The 24397-nt window shown below is 37.1% G+C and overlaps 1 protein-coding gene across 1 annotated transcript in view; it reads left to right on the top strand.

The window, feature by feature from the left end:
- LOC121373062 (sushi, von Willebrand factor type A, EGF and pentraxin domain-containing protein 1-like) overlaps positions 1-24397 on the top strand; it is a 44532-nt gene that overhangs the window by 10620 nt on the left and 9515 nt on the right. The window contains exons 4-12 of the mRNA XM_041499506.1: positions 586-762; positions 1789-1965; positions 3507-3683; positions 7963-8139; positions 11516-11692; positions 12960-13136; positions 16718-16894; positions 17928-18104; positions 23345-23532. Of these exons, the coding sequence (XP_041355440.1) occupies positions 586-762; positions 1789-1965; positions 3507-3683; positions 7963-8139; positions 11516-11692; positions 12960-13136; positions 16718-16894; positions 17928-18104; positions 23345-23532 (1604 nt within the window). The remainder of the gene's footprint in view (positions 1-585; positions 763-1788; positions 1966-3506; positions 3684-7962; positions 8140-11515; positions 11693-12959; positions 13137-16717; positions 16895-17927; positions 18105-23344; positions 23533-24397) is intronic.

Genomic DNA, 24397 nt, shown 5'->3' with positions numbered 1-24397 from the left:
GCCTTCACACATTTCATCATGCCGTTACCGAGAAGCGAACATGTGGCACCCAATCGCCCGCAATTGTTGGGCCGGAACGCTACCAATCAGACCAACTACGTTCCACAAAAATAGAACGATCGTTAGTCGATTATATTTGTACCGGTCCAACAACCACGCGGTTCTAAGGCTCCATGGCTTGGCAACGTTTGCATGGATGTATGTATGTATGCATGTATGCATGTATGTATGCACGTGTGTATATTTTTATACAAACACATTCAAACTTCGATGTGTGTGTGTGTGTGTGTGTGTGCATGTGTGTGTGTGTGTGTGTGTGTGTATAACGTGTATGTCTATGTATGCATGTGTGTGTATGTATGTATGTGTGTATGTATGTATGGATGTATGGATGAATGAATGTATGAATGAATGAATGAAACAAAACATGGTTATTTTGATAGTCGTATCTCTGCACAGATTGTAAAGGTTATTTTGTCAATACCATGACTCCATATTCACGAAGTTTAATTGTTGATTTTCAGAAATCCATTGACGCGTATTTCATGAATTATTGATCATTACGTTGAGACTTTGGTGTTTCAGAAATTGATTGTGGGGAGCCTCCCGATGTTCCAAATGCCAGCAAGGCTGTGACCGGAACCAAGTTTAATTCAGTGTCCGACTACAGCTGTAACGTTGGATACGCCGTTTCTAACGGAACAACGACGTCAACGTGTGAAGTGTCTGGTAGCTGGAGCGAGACAAACTTGTCATGTATCGGTGAGATGAAATAAATAAATAATTCAGGGTTCTTTTTACTTAAGAGTAGTTTATATTAGTTTGTTTTGTCGTGTGTTGGTATGACCTACGCCTTATAAAATGTGCAACTTAAGTATATGTTGTATATAAATAATGAATGTGTCACGTGTTGTGGGATTGAGGTTTGTTAAATATTTGACCAATTTATGCCATTTATTGCAACAATGAATTTGTCATGCATTGCTTGGTACCATTTCATTTCAACTTATTTTCGTGCTTATATCCAATTAACGTTCAGGCACCCTGTCATGGGCACACACCTCAGCTATCTGGGCTATCTGTCCAGGACAGTGGGTTAGTTGTTAGTTGGTTAGTGGTTAGTGAGAGAGAAGAGGGTGTAGTGGCCTTACACCTACCATTTGAGCCCTTAAGAACTCGCTCTAGGTTGGAGCCGGTACCGAGCTGCGAACCCTGTACCTGCCAGTTTGTAGTCCGATGGCTTAGCCACTGCGCCACCGAGTCCGGTTTGATACCACCGAACCTTTAAAAACAGCATAAATCAACACTCATTGTACCTGACATTTCGAATTTTATATATAAACCGATTGACGTCAGTTGTAAATTATAAATGATCACAAATTAAAGTCTTGGGTTTTTCTGTTTTAACCGATGTTTTGTTTGATTGAAAACATATTTTATTGAATAAATAAATAACAAAATCAATGGGAACAAGTTTGTCAATTCACTATGCCTTTGTGAACTAACCATACGAAAAATTTAGCGGGTTTCCACTGATGACTACAAGTCAGAAATACCAAATGTTTGTATATATGTATGTATGTATGTATGTATGTATGTATGTATGCATGAATGAATGAATGAAACAAAACATAATCATTTTGAAAGTCGTATCTCTGTATACATTGAAAAGGTTATTTTATGAATACCATGACCCCATATTTACGAGGCTTATTATTGATTTTTATAAATCCATTGACGCGTGTTTCACGAATTATTGATGATTACGTTGAGACTTGGCTGTTTTAGAAATTGATTGCGGGGAGCCTCCCGATGTTCCAAATGCCAGCAAGGCTGTGACTGGAACCAAATTAAATTCACTTTCCGCCTACAGCTGTAACGTTGGATACGTCGTTTCTAACGGAACGACAACGTCAACATGTGAATTGTCTGGAAGCTGGAGCGAAACAAACTTGTCATGTATTGGTGAGATGAAATTTCTTCACAAATAATTCAGCGTTCTTTTTTTACGTAAGAGCAGTTTATATTAGTGTGTTTTGTCGTGTGTTGGTATGACTTACGTCTTATAAAATATGCGACTTAAGTATATGTCGTATAGAAATAATGAATGTGTCACGTGTTGTGGGATTGACGTTTGTTAGATGTTTGACCAATTTATGAAATTTATTGCAACAATGAATGCGTCATGCATTGCTTGGTACCATTTCGTTTCAACTTATTTTTATGCTTATATCCAATTAAGGTTCAAGCACACTGTTCAGAGCACACACACCTCCGCTATCTGGGCTGTCTGTCCAGGACAGTGGGTTACTTGTTAGTTGGATAGTGGTTAGTGAGAGAGAAGAGGGTTTAGTGGCCTTTCATCTACCCTTTGAGCCCTTAGGAACTCGCTCTGGGTTGGAGCCAGTACCGGGCTGCGAACCCTGTTCCTGCCAGTCTGTAGTACCATGGTTTAGCCACTGCGCCACCGGGGCCGGTTTGGTACCAATGAATATACCAAACCTTAAAAACAACCAAAATAAACACTCGTTGTACCAGGCATTTCGAATTTTATATGTAAACCGATTGAAGTCAATTGTAAATTAAAAATGATCACACATTTAAGTTTAATGTCCTTAGTCGTGTTTTTTTCTGTTTTAACCAATGTTTTGTTTGATTGAAAACATATTTTATTGAATATATAAATAACAAAATGATTGGGAACAAGTTTGTCAACTTACTGTGCCTTTTCCTGTTGTTGTTCCAATATCGGGTGTGGCCATCGGACATTATGATTTGCCTTGTTTATTAATGATACTTTGGTTCGGGATTTAGATCAGTCAGTTGAGTGCTCGCTTGAGGTGCTTGCGTCGCAGGATCTAACCACCTCGATGGATCCTTTCAACTTATTGTTTTTTTTTCTCGTTCCAACCAGTGCACCATAACTGGTCAAAGGCCATGACATGTGCTTTCCTGTCTATAAGAAAGTGGATATAAAAGATAATTTGCTGCATACGAAAAATGTACCGGGTTTCCACTGATGACTGATGAGTCAGAAATACCTATTGTTTGACATCCAATAGCTGATGATTAATTAATCAAACCTCGGTGGATCCATTCAGCTGATTGGGATTTTCTCGTTTCAATCAGTGCATCACAACTGGACACAGGCCGTGGTTTGTGTTTTCCTGTTGGTGAGAAAGTCCATATAAAAGATAATTTGCTGCATACAAAAAATGTAGCGGGTTTCCACTGATGAGTCAGAAATATCAAATGTTTGACATCAAAATAGCCGATGATTAAAATTAATCAATGTGCTCTAGTGGTGTCGTTAAAAAAAAAAAACTAATGATACGTTATGAACGACAAAACCACTATCATGTTGTAAGCCGTATCACTGCACAGAATGAAAGTTTAAAGAATGCCCTGACCCCATAATTACTGAGTTTATTGTTGATTAAAAAAAAGAAGAAGAAACACGTATTTCATGAATTATTGATCATTACGTTGAGACTTTGGTTTTTCAGAAATTGATTGTGGGGAGCCTCCCGATGTTCCAAATGTCAGTAAGACTGTGACTACAACCAAATTCAACTCACTTTCCAACTACAGCTGTAACATTGGATACGTTGCTTCTAACGGAATGATGACGACGACGTGTGAGTCAACTGGTAGCTGGAGCGAGACAAATTTATCGTGTATTGGTGAGATACAATTTAATCACGAACCTGTTTTCCTTTTCTTCGTTTTAGACGCTGGCTCGCTCACGCGCGCGCGTATACGTGCGTGTGTGTATGTGTGTGTATGTGTGTCTGTGTGAGGATTTTTTTTGTTTTTGGGGGGGGAGGGGTTTAAATCACAAACAATTGTGACTTAATTTTATTTTCCTTAGTAATGAATAACTAGTAATGAAAGACTTAATTCTATGTTCTATACTAATATTACATTAATACCAAATGACATGTTCTATAATACTAATCTACCTGTAATTGACTTTTAAACATATTTGTGGCATAATTCCGTTGTCTGTACTAATGATCAGCTTGTTTGACTTTTAAGCCATTGATTTCATGGTCTTTACAAAACATTATCCAGGAGCTAGTCAGGACCAAACTTTCATAACAATAATAATAATACAATGAAATTAGCTGGTAGTACGATACTTGCCATTTCGGTTATATTTAGAGCACTCTGGGACCACATCATGCACGCATGAATAAATGAATGAATGAATGAATAAATGAATGAATGAATGAATGAATGCATGTTTAACGATACCTCAGACGGAAAAATGCATTGGCTATTTGGTGTCAAACTCTATGCACGCCTATTACACACACCTTCAATGACAATCTCTTGTGCATTATAACTTCTTTTGATTAAGCGTGTGATTAAGGTCGTCATATAGGCTACTCTTTTACAACAGGCAGCAAGGGATGTTTTATTTGCGCTTTCCACAGCCAGGATAGCACAAACCATGGCCTTTGTTGAACCAGTTATGGATCACTGGTCGGTGCAAGTGGTTTACACTACCCACTGAGCCTTGCGGAGCACTCACTCAGGGTTTGGAGTCGGTATCTGGATTAAAAATCTCATGCCTCGACTGGGATCCGAACCCAGTACTTACCAGCCTGTAGACCGATGGCCTAACCACGACACCACCGAGGCCGGTCCGTTCATAATAACGTCCTGCACATGAATTAAAAGTGTGGTGTCTGATTCCTCGTAGTCACATGGTGGCATTGATCGAACGTAATGGTTTTGTTTTTCTCTTAATGTTTCTCTTTGTTGGTTGGATCACGTAAAATAGCAATACAGTTTCATAGAACCTTGTTTTTACCACTAACCTGACATTCCACGTCTTTTTCATTTTTTTTTTTTTAAATGACATAAGTATAATTATATAGCTGATGATAAGATGAATGGTGAAAACGCAGTATTTCCATTTTGGTATCGGAATGTTGACAGGACCGCGTCCCATGTTCTCTGTCAGATGATTTATCTCGATGTCACCCGAGCCTGGAATACAGGGACCCTACAGCGTATGTTGAGTAATCATTCCCCATGCGGGGTCAGACATTGAAGAGAAACCCATAATTTCAGCCGATGCCGACCTCCTTACGTTGGTATAGGACACATACATCATGAACAGCAATCAAGGCGTCCGCAACAAAAGAACCCCAAAGGAAATGTATTCAAGGATGCAGGCATACTGGCTAAAGTGAAATCATCGGCCATGGCTCTCGTCAAACACCTTCAGAGGATGTTAAACCACTTTGCTTTTCTCGGACAAACGTAGATGGACAGACTGGTGTGCATGGAACTGCTACCTTAATGTGGCCTGTGCCTTTACCAACATGGCACCCAACACTTACACCAAAGACGTTACATATGGTCCACACCCCCAGGTACTGAAATGGTTTACAGTTACCTTGTATAATATGTTCAGCGACCTGAACGTTGTCAACGAAGCAAGGTGAATATAACAGAAACCATTTCATTTACACCAGGATGCCCGACTGCTGCACTCAAAACAGGTTGCCTACCATGCTCAAATATGGCTCACCAGTGAGCATGGTTAGCAAATTGCACTCACTCTATTCACTGAAATGTTAATTAAGATGTTATGTTTTCTAATAGTTTTATAAAATGTTATTGCTAAATAGTTCTTGTTATTCTGTTAATGAAATGTTATCTGGTAACAGTTAGATTATTAGTGATTCACGCCTTCATTTCTATAATTTATTTTGTTCTATCAAATGACATTTTAACCAAATGCAAGCGAACCGTTAAGTGTAGTTTCAAGTAACGGTAATCGATGTGCTGCACCGGAGTGAACTGAAATGTATTTGTTACTGTGATAATTACAGTTTCAATATACACATACAGCGAAGTATCTTCAATAATATATACCTCTACATATTGCAATTATCAAATGTGTTAATCTATGCAGTGACTTTAATATATTATCTATTTTCAAGTACGTTCTGGTGAATTAATTGATTGCATATCACAAAGCGTAGCCCATGGAGAGCCGGCAGCGGGTTTCCTCTCTAGGTATCTACGTGGTCCGTAATTCCGACGCCATAATGTTTTGTGCGTCGTTAAATACAACATTTCTTTCTTTATTTGTACAGTTTCTTCTTAAAGACTATTTAAAACACAACGATAATAAAGCGAGAAGTTGGTAATACACAACAGACGCTTGTTTTCCTAAATAATACTTTTTTCTATGTCGTTCCTTTTACACAATTCTATCTATTAATATTTATAATTGCATAATTGCTTCCCTTGCCCCTAAAATGTTAGGTTAGACCAACATATTTACTTCCTGGGTGGCATAGGTTCTACGATATTGGTACTAATAGGTTTTTATATCGTGGCCATCTTGGAAATCCAATTCAGCCACCATAATATAATTGGGGCAAGCGGTCCATATTAAAAGTTGAAATTTATGGCAATGGGACAAAATTTCATAATTTTATTTAAAACGTCTACATCGTTTTACAGGGTTGTTTGAAAAATATACCAAATACGATCGCCATTTTGATGACGTTATTTGCGCATGTTCACCCACAGGAATTCTGGGTAACTTTCACATGTTAGATAGACAGGACATATACTATCAAGAAATACCAAAATTAGCTAGCATTAAGGTAATTATCACTTGAACCCCAAGATGAGCCTCAATTTGCACGCCTATACTTGTCGTTTATTTTCCGATATGAATGAACACGTATTTCACAAGCTATTAGAGACTGTTTATATACACATTAATGTTATTATTTTTATTATTTTAATTGTACATATTTGTATTAATTAAAGGCACATTCCTAAGTTTGCTGCAATTTTTAAGATGTTAAACTTGTTTCTGATCATTCTACTATTTGTACTAGGTTAAATTTCATTTTATTTCCTAAAATATATTTTTTCGTATGTACCAAATTATTTGAGGACAAAATGCAGTTTGGGCTTCTTACAAATATTAAGACGGCCAAAAACACATTGAATATACACATACTAATATTCTAAAACAAGAAAATATATTTAATATGTATGTTTAATCGTAGAATTAGTTTTTTCGGAAACATCTTACAATGCAGCAAACTCAGGAATGTCCCTTTAACTATACCGTCTCTCATTTACACACCGCGTGAATGGCGTTAGTACGAAGCCGTTCATACATAAGTGTGTAAACGGTTTTGGTGTTATCATCGCACGAACGTCAAAGATATAACGTTCAATTCCTATAATTCCAAATGCATTAATATTGCCATTATACAAAACTATATTACAAACCCAATTGAACTCTATTCCACAATGATTTACAACAGTATCAATACAAAAATAAGGGAATTCCCTTAGAAGGCTACATCAAATGATAATTAATTAAGAACTGAACGATGTATATACTTAAATGGAAGATTTGTTGTAAAGCTTTTACAGTATGAATTCTGAACTAATTCACATAAGGGAGAGCGTCAAAGTATTTAAACGATTTATCAATTACTATATTAAAATTGCAGTTGTCAAAAGTTGAATTAGTGAAAAGTGAATGCGAAGACTGACTTGAAAGGGATAAAGTGGTTTCAGTGTTACTGTGTGTGTGGATTTCAGAGGAGGTTTGTAATTGTGCGATATTATTCTCGGAAACGACAGGACGAGTAATTGTGCACGAATGCGTATGTGTTTTCGCACGTGTAAGTTGTCTATTACAAAACAGTAATAAGGAATGGCTTATGAACATTTATTTTTGTTTTATTTTGTAAATGTGTGATGTGATAAGGTGAGATATTGATATATTATCTGTCTGTCTGTCTGTCTGCATGTATATCATTAATTATTACGTTACCGGCTGACATTTGGGTGTTTCAAACATCGATTGCGGGGAACCTCACGAGATTCTAAATGAAGCAAAGCTGTAATGCATGAAGACGTATTTCATGAATTATTGATCATTACATTGTGACTTGGGTGTTTCAGAAATTGATTGCGGGAAGCCACCCGATGTCCCTAATGCCATCAAGGCTGTGACTGGAACGACATTTAATTCAGTTTCCAACTACAGCTGTAACGTTGGATACGCCGTTTCTCAGGGAACGACCACGTCAACGTGTGAATTGTCTGGTAGCTGGAGCGAGACAAACTTGTCATGTATCGGTGAGATGAAATTTCTTCGCAAATAATTCAGGGTTCTTTTTTACTTAAGAGTAGTTTATATGAGTTTGTTTTGTCGTGTGTTAGTATGGCCTACGTCTTATAAAACGTGCGACTTACATATATATGTTGTATATAAATAATGAATGTGTCACGTGCTGTGGGATTGAGGTTTCTTAAATATTTGACCAATTTTTGTCATTTATTGCAACAATGAATTTGTCATATATTAGTTTGTTTTGTCGTGTGTTGGTATGACTTACGTCTTATAAAATGTGCGACTTAAGTATATGTTGTATAGAAATAATGAATGTGCCACGTGTTGTGGGATTGACGTTTGTTAGATATTTGACCAATTTATGACATTTATTGCAACAATGAATGCGTCATGCATTGCTTGGTACCATTTCATTTCAACTTATTGTTATGCTTATATCCAATTAAAGTTCAAGCACGCTGTTCTGAGCACACACACACATGTGCTTTCCTGTCTGTAGGAAAGTGCATATAAAAGATAATTTGCTGTATACGAAAAATGTAGCGGGTTTCCACTGATGACTAAGAAATACCAATTGTTTGACATCCAATAGCCGATGATTAATTAATCAAACCTCGGTGGATCCATTCAGCTGATTGGGATTTTCTCGTTTCAATCAGTGCACCACAACTGGACACAGGCCGTGGTATGTGTTTTCCTGTTGGTGAGAAAGTCCATATAACAGATACTTTGCTGCATACGAAAAATGTAGCGGGTTTCCACTGATGAGTCAGAAATATCAAATGTTTGACATCAAAATAGCCGATGATTAAAATTAATCAATGTGCTCTACTAGTGTCGTTAAAAAATAAGCTAATGATACATTATGAACGACAAATCCACAATCATGTTGCATGCCGTATCACTGCACAGAATGAACGTTTCAAGAAAACCCTGACCCCATAATTACTGAGTTTATTGTTGATTAAAAAACGAAGAAGAAACACGTATTTCATGAATTATTGATCATTACAGTGAGATACAATTTAATCACGAATTTGTTTTCCTTTTCTTCGTTTTAGGCGCTGGCTCGCTCACGTGCGACGCATACATGCGTGCATGTGTGTCTGTGTCAGGATTTCTTTCTTCTTCTTTTTTTTTTCTTTTTTTTTTTAATTGTGAATTAATTTTATTTTCAGTAGTAATGAATAACTAGTAATGAAAAACTTAATTCTATGTTCTATACTATTATTATTATTAATACCAAATGACATGTTCTATAATAGTAATCTACCTGTGATTGACTTTTAAACATCTTTGTGGTATAATTCCGTTGTCTGTACAAATGACAGGCCTCGGTGGCGTCGTGGTTAGGACATCGGTCTACAGGCTGGTAGGTACTGGGTTCGTATCCCAGTCGAGGCATGTTTTGTTTTATCCAGATACCGATTCCAAACCCTGAGTGAGTGCTCAATGGGTAGGTGAAAACCACTTGCACCGACCAGTGATCCATATCTGGTTCAACAAAGGCCATGCTTTGTGCTATCCTGCCTGTAGGAAGCGCAAATAAAAGATCCCCTGCTGCTAATCGGAAAGAGTAGCCCATGTAGTGGCGACAGCGGGTTTCCTCTCAAAATCTGTGTGGTCCTTAACCATATGTCTCACGCCATATAATCGTAAATAAAATGTGTTGAGTGCGTCGTTAAATAAAACATTTCTTTATTTCTTTCTGTACTAATGATCAGCTTGTTTGTCTTTTAAGCCATTGAATTCATGGTCTCTACAAAACATTATCCAGGAGCTAGTCAGGACCAAAACTTTCATAAAAAATAATAATAAAAATGAAATTAGCTGGTAGTACGATACTTGCCATTTCGGTAATTTGTAGAGCACTCTGGGGCGACATCATGCAGGCATGAATAAATGAATGGATGAATGAATGGATGAATGAATGAATGAATGAATGCATATTTAAGATACCCCAGCAGGAAAAATACATTGGCTATTTGGTGTCAAACTCTATGCACGCCTATTACATACTCCTTCAATGACAATCTCTTGTGTATTATAACTCCTTTTGACAGCGTGGGATTAAGGTGGCTAAGAGTGGTTTTAGAAGTCACTTTTAGTAGAGACAATGGAGGTTTTTTCATATATGTTTTAAAATCAACCTTATCTACAGCAGACATTTGAATTCCATCTCATCTCATGTGGGATTGAAAAGGTACACTGTCGGTGGTGAAAATTGCAACCAGGGGACTCGGCAAGCCTCGTCTCAGGTCGAAACTTCAACCACCTCGGGTGCACTTTTTCTATCCCACTTGACCAAAGTGCATGGAGTCATATTATTTATTAAAAAAGTGCTGACAATTATACGTTCATGGGTATCATTCCATCGGATTAGTTTTCTTTACTAGTGTTTTTTAAAATATTGTGATGCATATGGCGTAAAGCAAGTAGGTCACAAATGTTAGGCACTCTTTTGGATCGTTATGTTCTGTCCCTATATATATATATATATATATATATATATATATATATATATATATATATATATATCTTCAAAAAAAGTAGGGGAACTCCAATAAGAATTTAGAATTGCCAAAATTGTAAGGTATATTAGCTGTGGGGAATGGTTATATGATAATAGTGAATTAATTGGACAAACATTACAACCGGTAGTTCAGTATTACTGTAGGTTTTATGACCACCAAAGATCTTGAAGGACGATTGGGGTCAGAAGTGAAAATTGAAAGTTGGCTCTTTTTTATTAGTAACCAACAGCAAATTAAAACAATAAAACTGACTAAAAACAAAACAGTCACAACTGTATGATCAACAGAATGAAAACGATTGACAGAAATAATGTTCCACGGTGATTAATGGACCTTCCTGAAAATTGTCAAAATCGAGAATGACTCCCCACGCACGTGTACGGGGCAACTGCGTGATGCATGTGCAAACTATGGAATGTGTTTCGGTGTGTTGATAAACAGACCTGAACGTTCTTTACTAGGATGCCTGTGGTCAAAACGTATGTTTGGTCTAATAGTTGATACGTTGATACTTGTTTTGAATAGTATATACATATATACATACACATACACATTCGAACTTCGATGTGCGTGTGTCTGTGTGTGTGTTTGTGTGTGTGTGTATGTGTGTGTGTGTGTGTGTATGTGCGTGCGTATCGTGTGTGTCTGTATGTATGTATGTATGTATGTATGTATGTATGAAACAAAACATGGTTATTTTGATAGTCGTATCTCTGCACAGATTGTAAAGGTTATTTTGTCAGTATCATGACTCCATATTCACGAAGTTTAATTGTTGATTTTCAGAAATCCATTGACGCGTATTTCATGAATTATTAATTATTACATTGAGACTTTGGTGTTTCAGAAATGGATTGTGGGGAGCCTCCCGATGTTCCAAATGCCACCAAGGCTGTGACCGGAACCACATTTAATTCGGTTTCCGACTACAGCTGTAACGTTGGATACGCCGTTTCTAACGGAACAACGACATCAACGTGTGAATTGTCTGGTAGCTGGAGCGAGACACACTTGTCCTGTATCGGTGAGATGAGTTTATGTTACTGGGTTTTGTCGTGTGTTGGTATGACCTACGTCTTATAAAATGTGTGACATAAGGATATGTTGTATAGAAATAATTAATGTGTCACGTGTTCCGGGATTGACGATTGTTAAATATTTGACCAATTTATGTCATTTATTGCAACAATGAATTTGTCATGCATTACCTTTTACCATTTCATTTCAAGATAGTTTCGTGCTTATATCCAATTAAGGTTCAAGCACGCTATCCTGGGCACACACCTCAGCTATCTGGGCTGCCTGTCCAGGACAGTGGGTTAGTTGTTAGTTGGTTAGTGGTTAGTGAGAGTGAAGAGGGTGTAGTGACCTTACACCTACCATTTGAGCCCTTAAGAACTCGCTCTAGGTTGGAGCCGGTACCGAGCTGCGAACCCTGTACCTGCCAGTCTGTAGTCCGATGGCTTAGCCACTGCGCCACCAAGGCCGGTTTGGTACCATTGAATATACTGAACCTTTAAAAACAACCTAAATCAACACTAATTGTACCTGACATTTAAAATTGTATATATAATCCGACTGAAGGCAACTGTAAATTATAAATGATCACAAATTAAAGTCTTGTTTTTTTCTGTTTTAACCGATGTTTTGTTTGATTGAAATCATATTTTATTGAATAAATAAATTACAAACTGATTGGGAACAAGTTTGTAAACGTACTGTGCCTTCTCCTGGTGTTGTTCCAATATCGGGTGTGGCCATCGGACATTGTGATTTGCCTTGTTTATTAAGGATACATTGGGGCGGGATTTAGATCAGTGAGTTGAGTGCTCGCTTGAGGTGCATGCGTCACAGGATCGAACCACCTCGATGGATCCTTTCAACATTATTTTTTTTCTCGTTCCAACCAGTGCATCACAACTGGACACAGGCCGTGGTATGTGTTTTCCTGTTGGTGAGAAAGTCCATATAAAAGATAATTAGCTGCATATAAAAACAAATGTAGCGGGTTTCCACTGATGAGACAGAAATATCAAATGATTGGCATCAAAATACCCGATGATTAAAATTAATCAATGTGCTCTACTAGTGTCGTTAACAAATAAACTAATGTTACATTATGAACGACAAAACCATTATCATAGTGCATGCCGTATCACTACACAGAATTAAAGGGGAGTTTCTACTGTACCCTGACCCCATAATTTATTAATTTATTGTTGATTTATAAAAATGAATGAACGCGTATTTCAGGAATTATTGATCATTACGTTGAGACTTTGGTGTTTCAGAAATTGATTGTGGGGAGCCTCCCGATGTTCCAAATGCCAGTAAGACTGTGACTACAACCAAATTCAACTCACTTTCCAACTACAGCTGTAACATTGGCTACGTCGTTTCTAACGGAATGATGACGACGACGTGTGAGTTGTCTGGTAGCTGGAGCGAGACAAATTTATCGTGTATTGGTGAGATACAATTTAATCACGAACCTGTTTTCCTTTTCTTCGTTTTAGACGCTGGCTCGCTCGCGCGCGCGCGCATACGTGCGTGCGTGTGTGTGTCTGTGTGAGGATTTTATATTTTTTTGGGGGGGGGGGGGGTAAATCACAAACAATTGTGACTTAATTTTATTTTCCGTAGTAATGAATAACTAGTAATGAAAAACTTAATTCTATGTTCTATACCAATATTACATTAATACCAAATGACATGTTCTATAATACTAATCTACCTGCATTTGACTTTTAAACATATTTGTGGCATAATTCCCTTGTCTGTACTAATGATCAGCTTGTTTGACTTTTAAGCCATTGATTTCGTGGTCTTTACAAAACATTATTCAGGAGCTAGTCAAGACCAAACTTTCATAACAAAAATAATAATACAATGAAATTAGCTGGTAGTACGATACATGCCATTTCGGTTATTTTTAGAGCACACTGGGACCACATCATGTACGCATGAATAAATGAATGAATGGATGAACGAGTGAATAAATGAATGAATGAATGAATGAATGAATGCATATTTAACGATACCTCACACGGAAATATGCATTGGGTATTTGGTGTCAAACTCTATGCACGCCTATTACACACACCGTATAACTTCTTTTGATTAAGCGTGTGATTAAGGTGGCTACGAGTTGTTTTAGAAGTCATTATTAGTAAAAACTATCGAGTGTTTTCATATATGTTTTAAAATCAACCTTATCTACAGCAGATATTTGAATTCCATCTCATTTCTTTCCGATCTGGCAACTTCTTCTATCTTTCAACTTCTCTGTCCACCTCCACATCCCAGTACTTGTCTCTCCAACCGTGACAGGTGCATCTCTCTTGTGACTATCTGTGCGACACGTGTAGCTTTGAATTTATTCTGACCACTTCGGGGAGTGTTGAGTAGTTACTTCTGGCATTGTTAAGAGGCATTTGCAACTACCCGCTATGCTCCCCTACTACCGGCAGTCGTTAGTTAGTGACGTGGGTCAGACCAGCTTTATTAGCGGCAGAGGACGAGGAAGTCAGGTAAGTGCAGAGAAGTACACAACAACTGCACCCGTGGAGGAAGTTAAGACAGGGTTGGGGGAATATGGTCAAGTGACATAACAATATGGCCGCCTCGATCTTCCATGCACCCCGTGTGGTCCTTTTACTTTGATTCAATGATACGTTGGTATAGGACACATACATAATGAACAGCAATCAGGGCATCCACAGCAAAAGAACCCCAAAGGAAATGTATTCAAGGATGCAGGCATCCTGGCTAAAGTGAAATCATCGGCCATGCCTCTCGTCAAACACCTTCAGAGGATGTTAAACCACTTTGCTTTTCTCGGACAAACGTAGATTTGACAGACTGGTGTGCATGGAACTGCTACCTTAATGTGGCCTGTGTCTTTACCAACATGACGCCCAACCCTTACACCAAAGACGTTACATATGGTCCACACCGCCAGGTACTTAAATGGTTTACAGTTACCTTGTATAATATGTTCAGCGACCTGAACGTTGTCAACGAAGCAAGGTGAATATAACAGAAACCATTTCATTTACACCAGGATGCCCGACTGCAGCACTCAAAACAGGTTGCCTACCATGCTCAAATATGGCTCACCAGTGAGCATGGTTAGCAAATTGCACTCACTCTATTCACTAAAATGTTAATTAAAATGTTATGTTTTCTAATAGTTTTATAAAATGTTATTGCTAAATAGTTCTTGTTATTCTGTTAATGAAATGTTATCTGGTAACAGTTAGATTATTAGTGATTCACACCTTCATTTCTATAATTTATTTTCTTCTATCAAATGACATTTTAACCAAATGCAAGTGAACCGTTAAGTGTAGTTTCAAGTCTTAGGGGATACGGTAATCGATGTGCTGCACCGGAGTGAACTGAAATGTATTTGTTACTGTGATAATTACAGTTTCAATATACACATACAGCGAAGTATCTTCAATAATATATACCTCTACATATTGCAATTATCAAATGTGTTAATCTATGCAGTGACTTTAATATATTATCTATTTTCAAGTACGTTCTGGTGAATTAATTGATTGCATATCACAAAGCGTAGCCCATGGAGAGCCGGCAGCGGGTTTCCTCTCTAGGTATCTACGTGGTCCGTAATTCCGACGCCATAATGTTTTGTGCGTCGTTAAATACAACATTTCTTTCTTTATTTGTACAGTTTCTTCTTAAAGACTATTTAAAACACAACGATAATAAAGCGAGAAGTTGGTAATACACAACAGACGCTTGTTTTCCTAAATAATACTTTTTTCTATGTCGTTCCTTTTATACAATTCTAGCTAGTAATATTTATAATTGCATAATTGCTTCCCTTGCCCCTAAAATGTTAGGTTAGACCAACATATTTACTTCCTGGGTGGCATAGGTTCTACGATATTGGTACTAATAGGTTTTTATATCGTGGCCATCTTGGAAATCCAATTCAGCCACCATAATATAATTGGGGCAAGCGGTCCATATTAAAAGTTGAAATGTATGGCAATGGGTAACTATTTGGACGTAATTTCATAATTTTATTTAAAACGTCTACATCACTTTACTGGGTTGTTTGAAAAATATATCAAATACGGTCGCTATTTTGATGACGTTATTTGCGCATGTTCACCCACAGGAATTCTGGGTAACTTTCACATGTTAGATAGACAGGACATATACTATCAAGAAATACCAAAATTAGCTAGCCTCAATTTGCACACTATTATTTTAATTGTACATATTTGTATTAATTAAAGGCACATTCCTAAGTTTGCTGCAATTTTTAAGATGTTATCGACTAACAGATACTTTTTAACGATTGTTTCTGCATAAAATATTACTGGCTGTATATTAAACTTGTTTCTGATCATTCTACTATTTGTACTAGGTTAAATTTCATTTTATTTCCTAAAATATATTTTTTCGTACGTACCAAATTATTTGAAGACAAAATGCAGTTTGGGCTTCTTACAAATATTAAGACGGCCCAAAACACATTGAATATACAGATACTAATATTCTAAAACAAGAAGATATATTTAACATGTATGTTTAATCGTAAAATTAGTTTTTTCGGAAACATCTTACAATGCAGCAAACTCAAGAATGTCCCTTTAAGTATACCGTCTCTCATTTACACACCGCGTGAATGGCGTTAGTACGAAGCCGTTCATACATAAGTGTGTAAACGGTTTTGGTATTATCATCGCACGAACGTCAAAGATATAACGTTCAATTCCTATAATTCCAAATGCATTAATATTGCCATTATACAAAACAATATTACCAACCCAATTGAACTCTATTCCACAATGATTTACAACATATTGATATATTATTTGTCTGTATGTCTGTCTGTCTGTCTGTCTGCCTGCATGTATGTCATTAATTATTACGTTACCGGCTGACATTTGGGTGTTTCAAAAATCGATTGCGGGGAACCTCACGAGATTCTAAATAACAGCAAAGCTGTCATGCATGAAGGCGTATTTCATGAATTACTGATCATTACGTTGTGACTTGGCTGTTTCAGAAATTAATTGCGGGGACCCTCCTGATGTTCCAAATGCCAGCAAGGCTGTGACTGGAACGACATTTAATTCAGTTTCTAACTACAGCTGTAACGTTGGATACGCCGTTTCTCAGGGAACGACCACGTCAGCGTGTGAATTGTCTGGTAGCTGGAGCGAGACTAACCTGTCATGCATCGGTGAGATGAAATTTCATCGTAAATATTTCAGTTTTTGGGTTTTTTTTTGTTAAGTATGAGTAGTTAATATTTGTTTGTGTCTTTGCTTTTGGGGCGTAGATCAGTGGTAAAACGCGCACTTGGTGCGTGTTAGGTCTAGGATAGATTCCCGTCAGTAGTCCCAGTGGGCTATTTCTCGTTCCAGCCTGTGCTCCACGACTGGTATGGCAAAGGCCGTGATATGTGCTATCATGTATGTGTGATGGTGCATATAAATTATTCCTTTCTACTAGTGGGAAAATGTAGCGAGTTTCCTCTCTAAGACTATATTTCAAAATTACCCAATGTTTGACATCCAATAGCCGATTATTAATACCTGCGACGTCACACTGTTGTTCAAGGTGTTGATTATGTTTCAAGAATCAACACCTGTGAAACAATGAAATTTTAATTTGTTTGTGACCTAATGGGGCCTAATTCACTAAACTCTCGCAACTGTGCGACCTCGCAGGGCAATGCTAAAAGACTTGCAAAGAGGATGCTGTGTTGTCTAGCAGAGCTTAAGAGACCTTTGTGAATTAGACACCTAGTCTGTAACAACAGATATGTACTGGGGAATGTACGAGGAAGTGTATATTCGTGACAAATACTTCACTGGCCCCTTAGGGGCGAGTTAATTATTTTTCATGAATTTACATTTCCGAGTGCATTCTCCAACTTAATCCATTATTCATTTTTAAAAATTACGTTTTGTTTAATGACACCGCTAGAGCACATTGATTTATTATTGAACAGCTATTGGATGACAAACATTTGGTAATTCTGACATATAGTCTCAGAGAGGAAACCCTCTACAGTTCTCCATTAGTAGCAAGGGATCTTTCATACGCACTATCCCACAGCCAGGATAGCACATACCACAACATTTGATATACCAGTCATGGTGCACTGGCTGGAACGAGAAGTAGCGGTTTACAGAAATGTCTGAACACATATTTCACGAATTATTAACTATTAAGTTATCAACTGAGACTTTGACACTTGCGTATTTCAGAAATTGATTGCGGGGTGCCTCCCGATGTTCCAAATGCCAGCAAGGCTGTGACTGGAACCACAGTTAATTCAGTTTCCGACTACAGCTGTAACGATGGATACGCCGTTTATAACGGAACGACGACGTCAACGTGTGAATTGTCTGGTAGCTGGAGCGAGACAAACTTGTCATGTGTCGGTGAGATGAAATATTTTCACGAATCTCTCAGTTTGGTTTTCATTGCATGACTGGTTTATACGTGCGTGTATATTTCATTACGTAGTAAGTATATCGAGTCTGTACATAAATGTAGCTAATATATATATTTTTACTACAGTAGATGATTGCAATCGATCTATCATGGGGCGGGACGTAGCCCAGTGGTAAAGCGTACGCCTGATGCGCGGTCGGTCAATGATCGATCCCCGTCTGTGGGCCCATTGGGCTATCTCTCGTTCCAGCCAGTGCACCACGACTGGTATATCAAAGGTCGTGGTTTGTGCTATCCTGTCTGTGGGATGGTGCATATAAAATATCCCTTGCCACTAATTGATAAATGTAGCGGGTTTCCTCTATATGGCTGTGTCAAAACGACAATATGTTTGACACCCAATAGCCGATGATTAATAAATCAATGTGCTCTAGTGGTGTCGTTAACAAAAGAAATAATAAAACAAATTAATCTATCATTTTCAATATCAAACTAGTTTATGTATGAGATTTTTTTCCACTAATCCCTCGGTGTGTGTGTTTGTGTGTGTGTCTGTGTGTGTGTGTGTGTGTGTTTGTGTGTGCGTGTGTGTGTGTATATTTCTGCACGTAGTCTGCATATCGAATTTGTGTAAGTGTCGGTAATCTATATCTTAATCACAACAGAGGATTACACCCATTGATCTGCAGTATGTGTGCTAACCAAGCGGTCATTTTCAATATGAAAGTTGAAGTTTGTTTTTGTCTAACGACACCACTGGAGCACATTGATTTTGTTTCAATATAAGACTAAAACTTATATTTCTGTGTATGTTTCATCACGTATTCTCTATATCGAATCTGTACATAAATGTAGCTAATCTATCATTTTACCACAACATAATGAGTGCATGCATTGATCTATAGGTGGCTTAATAATCAATCTATCATTTTTAATATCAGAACGAGTTTTTCTGTTTGTATATTTCATCACGTAGTCCTTTCATTGAGGCTGTACATAGATGTAGCTAATAAGCAAATTAACCACAATAAATCATTGGGTATGACAAATATCTATTGGACGAGAGTGGGGCTAATTATAATCAACGAGTAATTTTCAATAGAAGATTATTTTATTTGTGTGTTTCATCACGTAGCCTGTACATGAAATTTGTACAAAAGTGCAGCTAATATACGTTTTAACTGGCCTCGGTGGCGTCGTGGTTAGGCCATCGGTCAACAGGCTGGTAGGTACTGGGTTCGGATCCCAGTCGAGGCATGGCATTTTTAATCCAGATACCGACTCCAAACCCTGAGTGAGTGCTCCGCAAGGCGTAATGGGTAGGTGTAAACCACTTGCACTGATCAGAGATCCATAACTGGTTCAACAAAGGCCATTGTTTGTGCTATCCTGCCTGTGGGAAGCGCAAATAAAAGATCCCTTGCTGCCAATCTGAAAGAGTAGCCCATGAAGTGGCGACAGCGGGTTTCCTCTCAAAATCTGTGTGGTCCTTAACCATATGTCTGACGCCATATAACCGTAAACAAAATGTGTTGAGTGTGTCGTTAAATAAAACATTTCTTTCTTTCTACTATACGTTTTAACCACAGTAGGGTATTGTATATGAAGCATTCCAATGATCTAAAGTGGGCCTAATTATCAACCTGCTATTTTCAATGTAACACTAGTTCATATCTGTGCGTATTCAGTATAGCGAATCTGTACATACGTGAAGCTAATACACATTTTATCCACCAAACCGCATGTCGATGTTTTATTGTATATGTCGCATATCCAATGGTGCAAAGTATACTTAATGATCTTTTGTAACCGTAACACTGCACGTATACCTATTTGTCTAGAGTAGGCTAATATACATTTTAACCACTATATCCCAGATAGATTATTGTATATGACGCATATCCATTAGTCTCGAGTAGTCTAGAATACAGTTTAACCACTATTCCGCAGGTAGATTGTTGTATATGACGCATATGCATCGGTCTCGAGTACTCTAGTATATATTTTAACCATAATAGATTATTGATTATAACACAAACCCATTAGTCTCGAATAGTCTAGAATACAGTTTAACCACTATTCCGCAGGTAGATTGTTGTATAAACGCATATGCATTGGTCTAGAGTAGGATAATATACATTTTAACAACCATACCTCAGGAAGATTATTGATTATGACTGTTCCGCATGCAAATTATTGATTATGACGCATACCCATTGTCCTTGAGTAGTCTTGGACACGTTTTAACCACTATTCCGCAGGTAGATTGTTGTATATGACGCATATGCATTGGTCTCGAGTAGTCTAGTATATATTTTAACCACAATACTGAATGTAGATGACTCATAGTTATTGACCTAGAGTAGGCTAATATATATTTTAACCACGATACCGCCTGCAGAATGTTGCTTATGACGCATATACATTGGTCTAGAGTAGGCTAATATACATTTTAACCACCATACCTCAGGAAGATTATTGATTATGAGGTATACCCATTGGTCTAGATTAGGCTAATATACATTTTAACCAGTATTCAGCATGTAAATTATTGTACATGACGCATATACATTGGTCTCGAGTAGTCTAGTATACATTTAACTACAATTCTGCATGCAAATTATTGATTATGACGCATACCCATTGTCCTCGAGTAGTCTTGAATACGTTTTAACCACTATTCCGCAGGTATATTGTTGTACAGGACGCATACGCATTGGTCTCGAGTAGGCTAATATATATTTTAACCACTATACCGCCGATAGATTACTGTATATGACACATATATAGTCTAGTATACATTTTACCCACAATACTGAACGTAGATGACTCATAGTCATTGACCTAGAGTAGGCTAATATATATTTTAACCACAATACCGCCTGCAGTATATTGTTTAGGACGCATATACATTGGTCTAGAGTAGACTAATATACTTTTTAACCACCATACATCAGGAAGATTATTGATTATGACGCATACCCATTGTTCTCGAGTAGTCTTGGACACGTTTTAACCACTATTCCGCAGGTAGATTGTTGTATATGACGCATATGCATTGGTCTCGAGTAGTCTAGTATACATTTTAACCACAACACTGAACGTAGATGACTCATAGTCATTGACCTAGAGTAGGCTAATATATATTTTAACCACGATACCGCCTGCAGAATGCTGTTTAGGACGCATATACATTGGTCTAGAGTAGGCTAATAGACATTTTAACCACCATACCTCAGGAAGATTATTGATTATGACGTATACCCATTGGTCTAGAGTAGGCTAATATACATTTTAACCACCATACTGCAGGTAGATTATTGATTATGACGTATACCCATTGGTCTAGTGTAGTGTAGTATATATTTGAACCAGTATTCCGCATGTAAATTATTGTACATGACGCATATACATTGGTCTAGAGTAGTCTAGTATACATTTAACCACAATGCTGGATGTAAATTATTGATTATGACGCATACCCATTGGTCTAGAGTAGTCTAGTATATATTTGAACCAGTATTCCGCATGTAAATTATTGTACATGACGCATATACATTGGTCTCGAGTAGTCTAGTATACATTTAACCACAATGCTGGATGTAAATTATTGATTATGACGTATACCCATTGGTCTAGTGTAGTGTAGTATATATTTGAACCAGTATTCCGCATGTAAATTATTGTACATGACGCATATACATTGGTCTCGAGTAGTCTAGTATACATTTAACCACAATTCTGCATGTAAATTATTGATTATGACGCATACCCATTGTCCTCGAATAGTCTTGAATACGTTTTAACCACTATTCCGCAGGTATATTGTTGTATAGGACGCATACTCATTGGTCTCGAGTAGGCTAATATATATTTTAACCACTATACCGCCGATAGATTACTGTATATGACACATATGCATTGGTATCGAGTAGTCTAGTATATATTTTAACCACAATACTGAACGTAGATGACTCATAGTCATTGACCTGTAGTAGGCTAATATATATTTTAACCACGATACCACCTGCAGAATGTTGTTTAGGACGCATATACATTGGTCTAGAGTAGGCTAATATACATTTTAACCACCATATCTCAGGAAGATTATTGATTATGACGTATACCCATTGGTCTAGAGTAGGCTAATATACATTTTAACCACCATACCGCAGGTAGATTATTGATTATGACGTATACCCATTGGTCTAGAGTAGTTTAGTATACATTTTAACCAGTATCCCGCATGTAAATTATTGTGCATGACGCATATCCATTGTACTCGAGTAGTCTTGAATACGTTTTAACCACTATTCCGCAGGTATATTGTTGTATAGGACGCATACTCATTGATCTCGAGTAGGCTAATATATAGTTTAACCACTATACCGCCGATAGATTACTGTATATGACACATATGCATTGGTATCGAGTAGTCTAGTATACATTTTAACCACAATACTGAATGTAGATGACTCATAGTCATTGACCTAGAGTAGGCTAATATATATGTTAACCACGATACCGCCTGCAAAATGTTGTTTAGGACGCATATACATTGGTCTAGATTTGGCTGATATATAGAGCATTATTTGTATCATCCATTATCATTCTTTTCATTTGCGACAATTGTAAACAATGTGTGTAATGTAGGTTGAAGGTCATTATATATGGCAACAGTAAAGTCGTTAACTAGCAGAACGACAGTGGTGTCGTTAAACAAACCAAACGTTTTGTTCTAAAGTAGGCTTAAAAAACTGCCTGTCATGTTATAGTGAGATGGACCCCCAAAACGCACATTTGATATAAGTTGACATGAAATGTATGAATGAAATGACGTCCATTTTTACCGAGAGCTGCTACAGTTCAAACTCATAACCATGATAGATAGATAACTAGTTTAACGTGCTTATATACCACTATGGTTTCGAAGATCGGTGACCTGACTAGGGATGGGGGCAAAACCATGACCGTGATGTATGTATAGAGGATAAGTCCAAAGGACGTTCAAACAAGATCGCCACTGTTCCCATGAACCACTATGCAGTGCTTCATCACTCGCCAAGATAATAATGTATCCTTCCTACTGTCTTTGACAAAAGGGGAAAATGATTGAATGAATTAATAAAGAAAGCAAGGAAGAAAGAAAGAAAGAAAGAAAGAAGGAAAGTATGGAAACCAAATATAAAATGTTAATACATACTAAGTGTAAAATACTGTATTGTAGTGGATTGCGGAATTCCATCAGTACCACATGGCAATATTACATATGAGTCAACCACTGTGAACAGCCAAGCGTCAGTGGTGTGTGACGAGTTTTTCCAGTTGTTTGATAACACCAGTCCAGCCAAGTGTGACACAAACGGACAGTGGGACGGATTTGGGGCGTGTCGACAGGTCGAATGGAGAAATAAGGTGAAAATACGCACGCATGCGCACACGCACACACACATACGCACACGGACACACAGAAACGGCAAAAACACAAGAAAAGCAAGAACAAATCCAGCAACATAAAACGAGACATATATATATATATATATATATATATATATATATACATATATACATACATACATACATACATACATATATACATACATACATACATACATACATACATACGATTACGGTTACAAGAAAAATGAAAGTTATCAACATTAAATTATTCACTTTATTTCAGAACCATACCGATTTCATTCATTGAAAGACGTAATGGATAATGTTTGGATCATTTATTAAACGATTTCAAAACATTATGAACGTATGTATACTGCAGGGAGGGAATTAGTTTCCAAAACCAGACTTTTTGTTCTCATAACCTTATCGTATACTTATTGTATCAATGCATAAAATATTTATTTTTAATTATTGAACTAAGCCATAACTAGTAATTGCAACTGTCTTATCAATATTATATTTTGTTTTGTATTATTTGTAGAACGTATATCATTTCATACCATCCACAAACATAAATAAATGATTTTGTTTTAAATCTATAAATGAAGAAATAAGAAAACAAAGAAAGAAAAGACCAAACAAGTAAATAAATAATTACACTGATATCTGCATACATATACATGTAAATGTACTCATTTTATTTAATTGTTGACACTTTAGAAATGACTATGATTAATCAATCGATTTCATTAACAAGTTTTTGCAGTCATTCTATTATTAAATTACACATTTATACCTACATACATCAAGTAAGCAGTGTTGCCAGTTTGCTTTGTGCCATATTGTAAGAACCCAATTATTACAAGCATCTTGGCCTTGT

This window comes from Gigantopelta aegis, chromosome 5 (assembly GCF_016097555.1).
Source record: "Gigantopelta aegis isolate Gae_Host chromosome 5, Gae_host_genome, whole genome shotgun sequence".
In the NCBI taxonomy this organism is placed as follows: Eukaryota; Metazoa; Mollusca; class Gastropoda; order Neomphalida; family Peltospiridae; genus Gigantopelta; species Gigantopelta aegis.
This window is presented reverse-complemented; position numbering and strand designations above follow the sequence as displayed.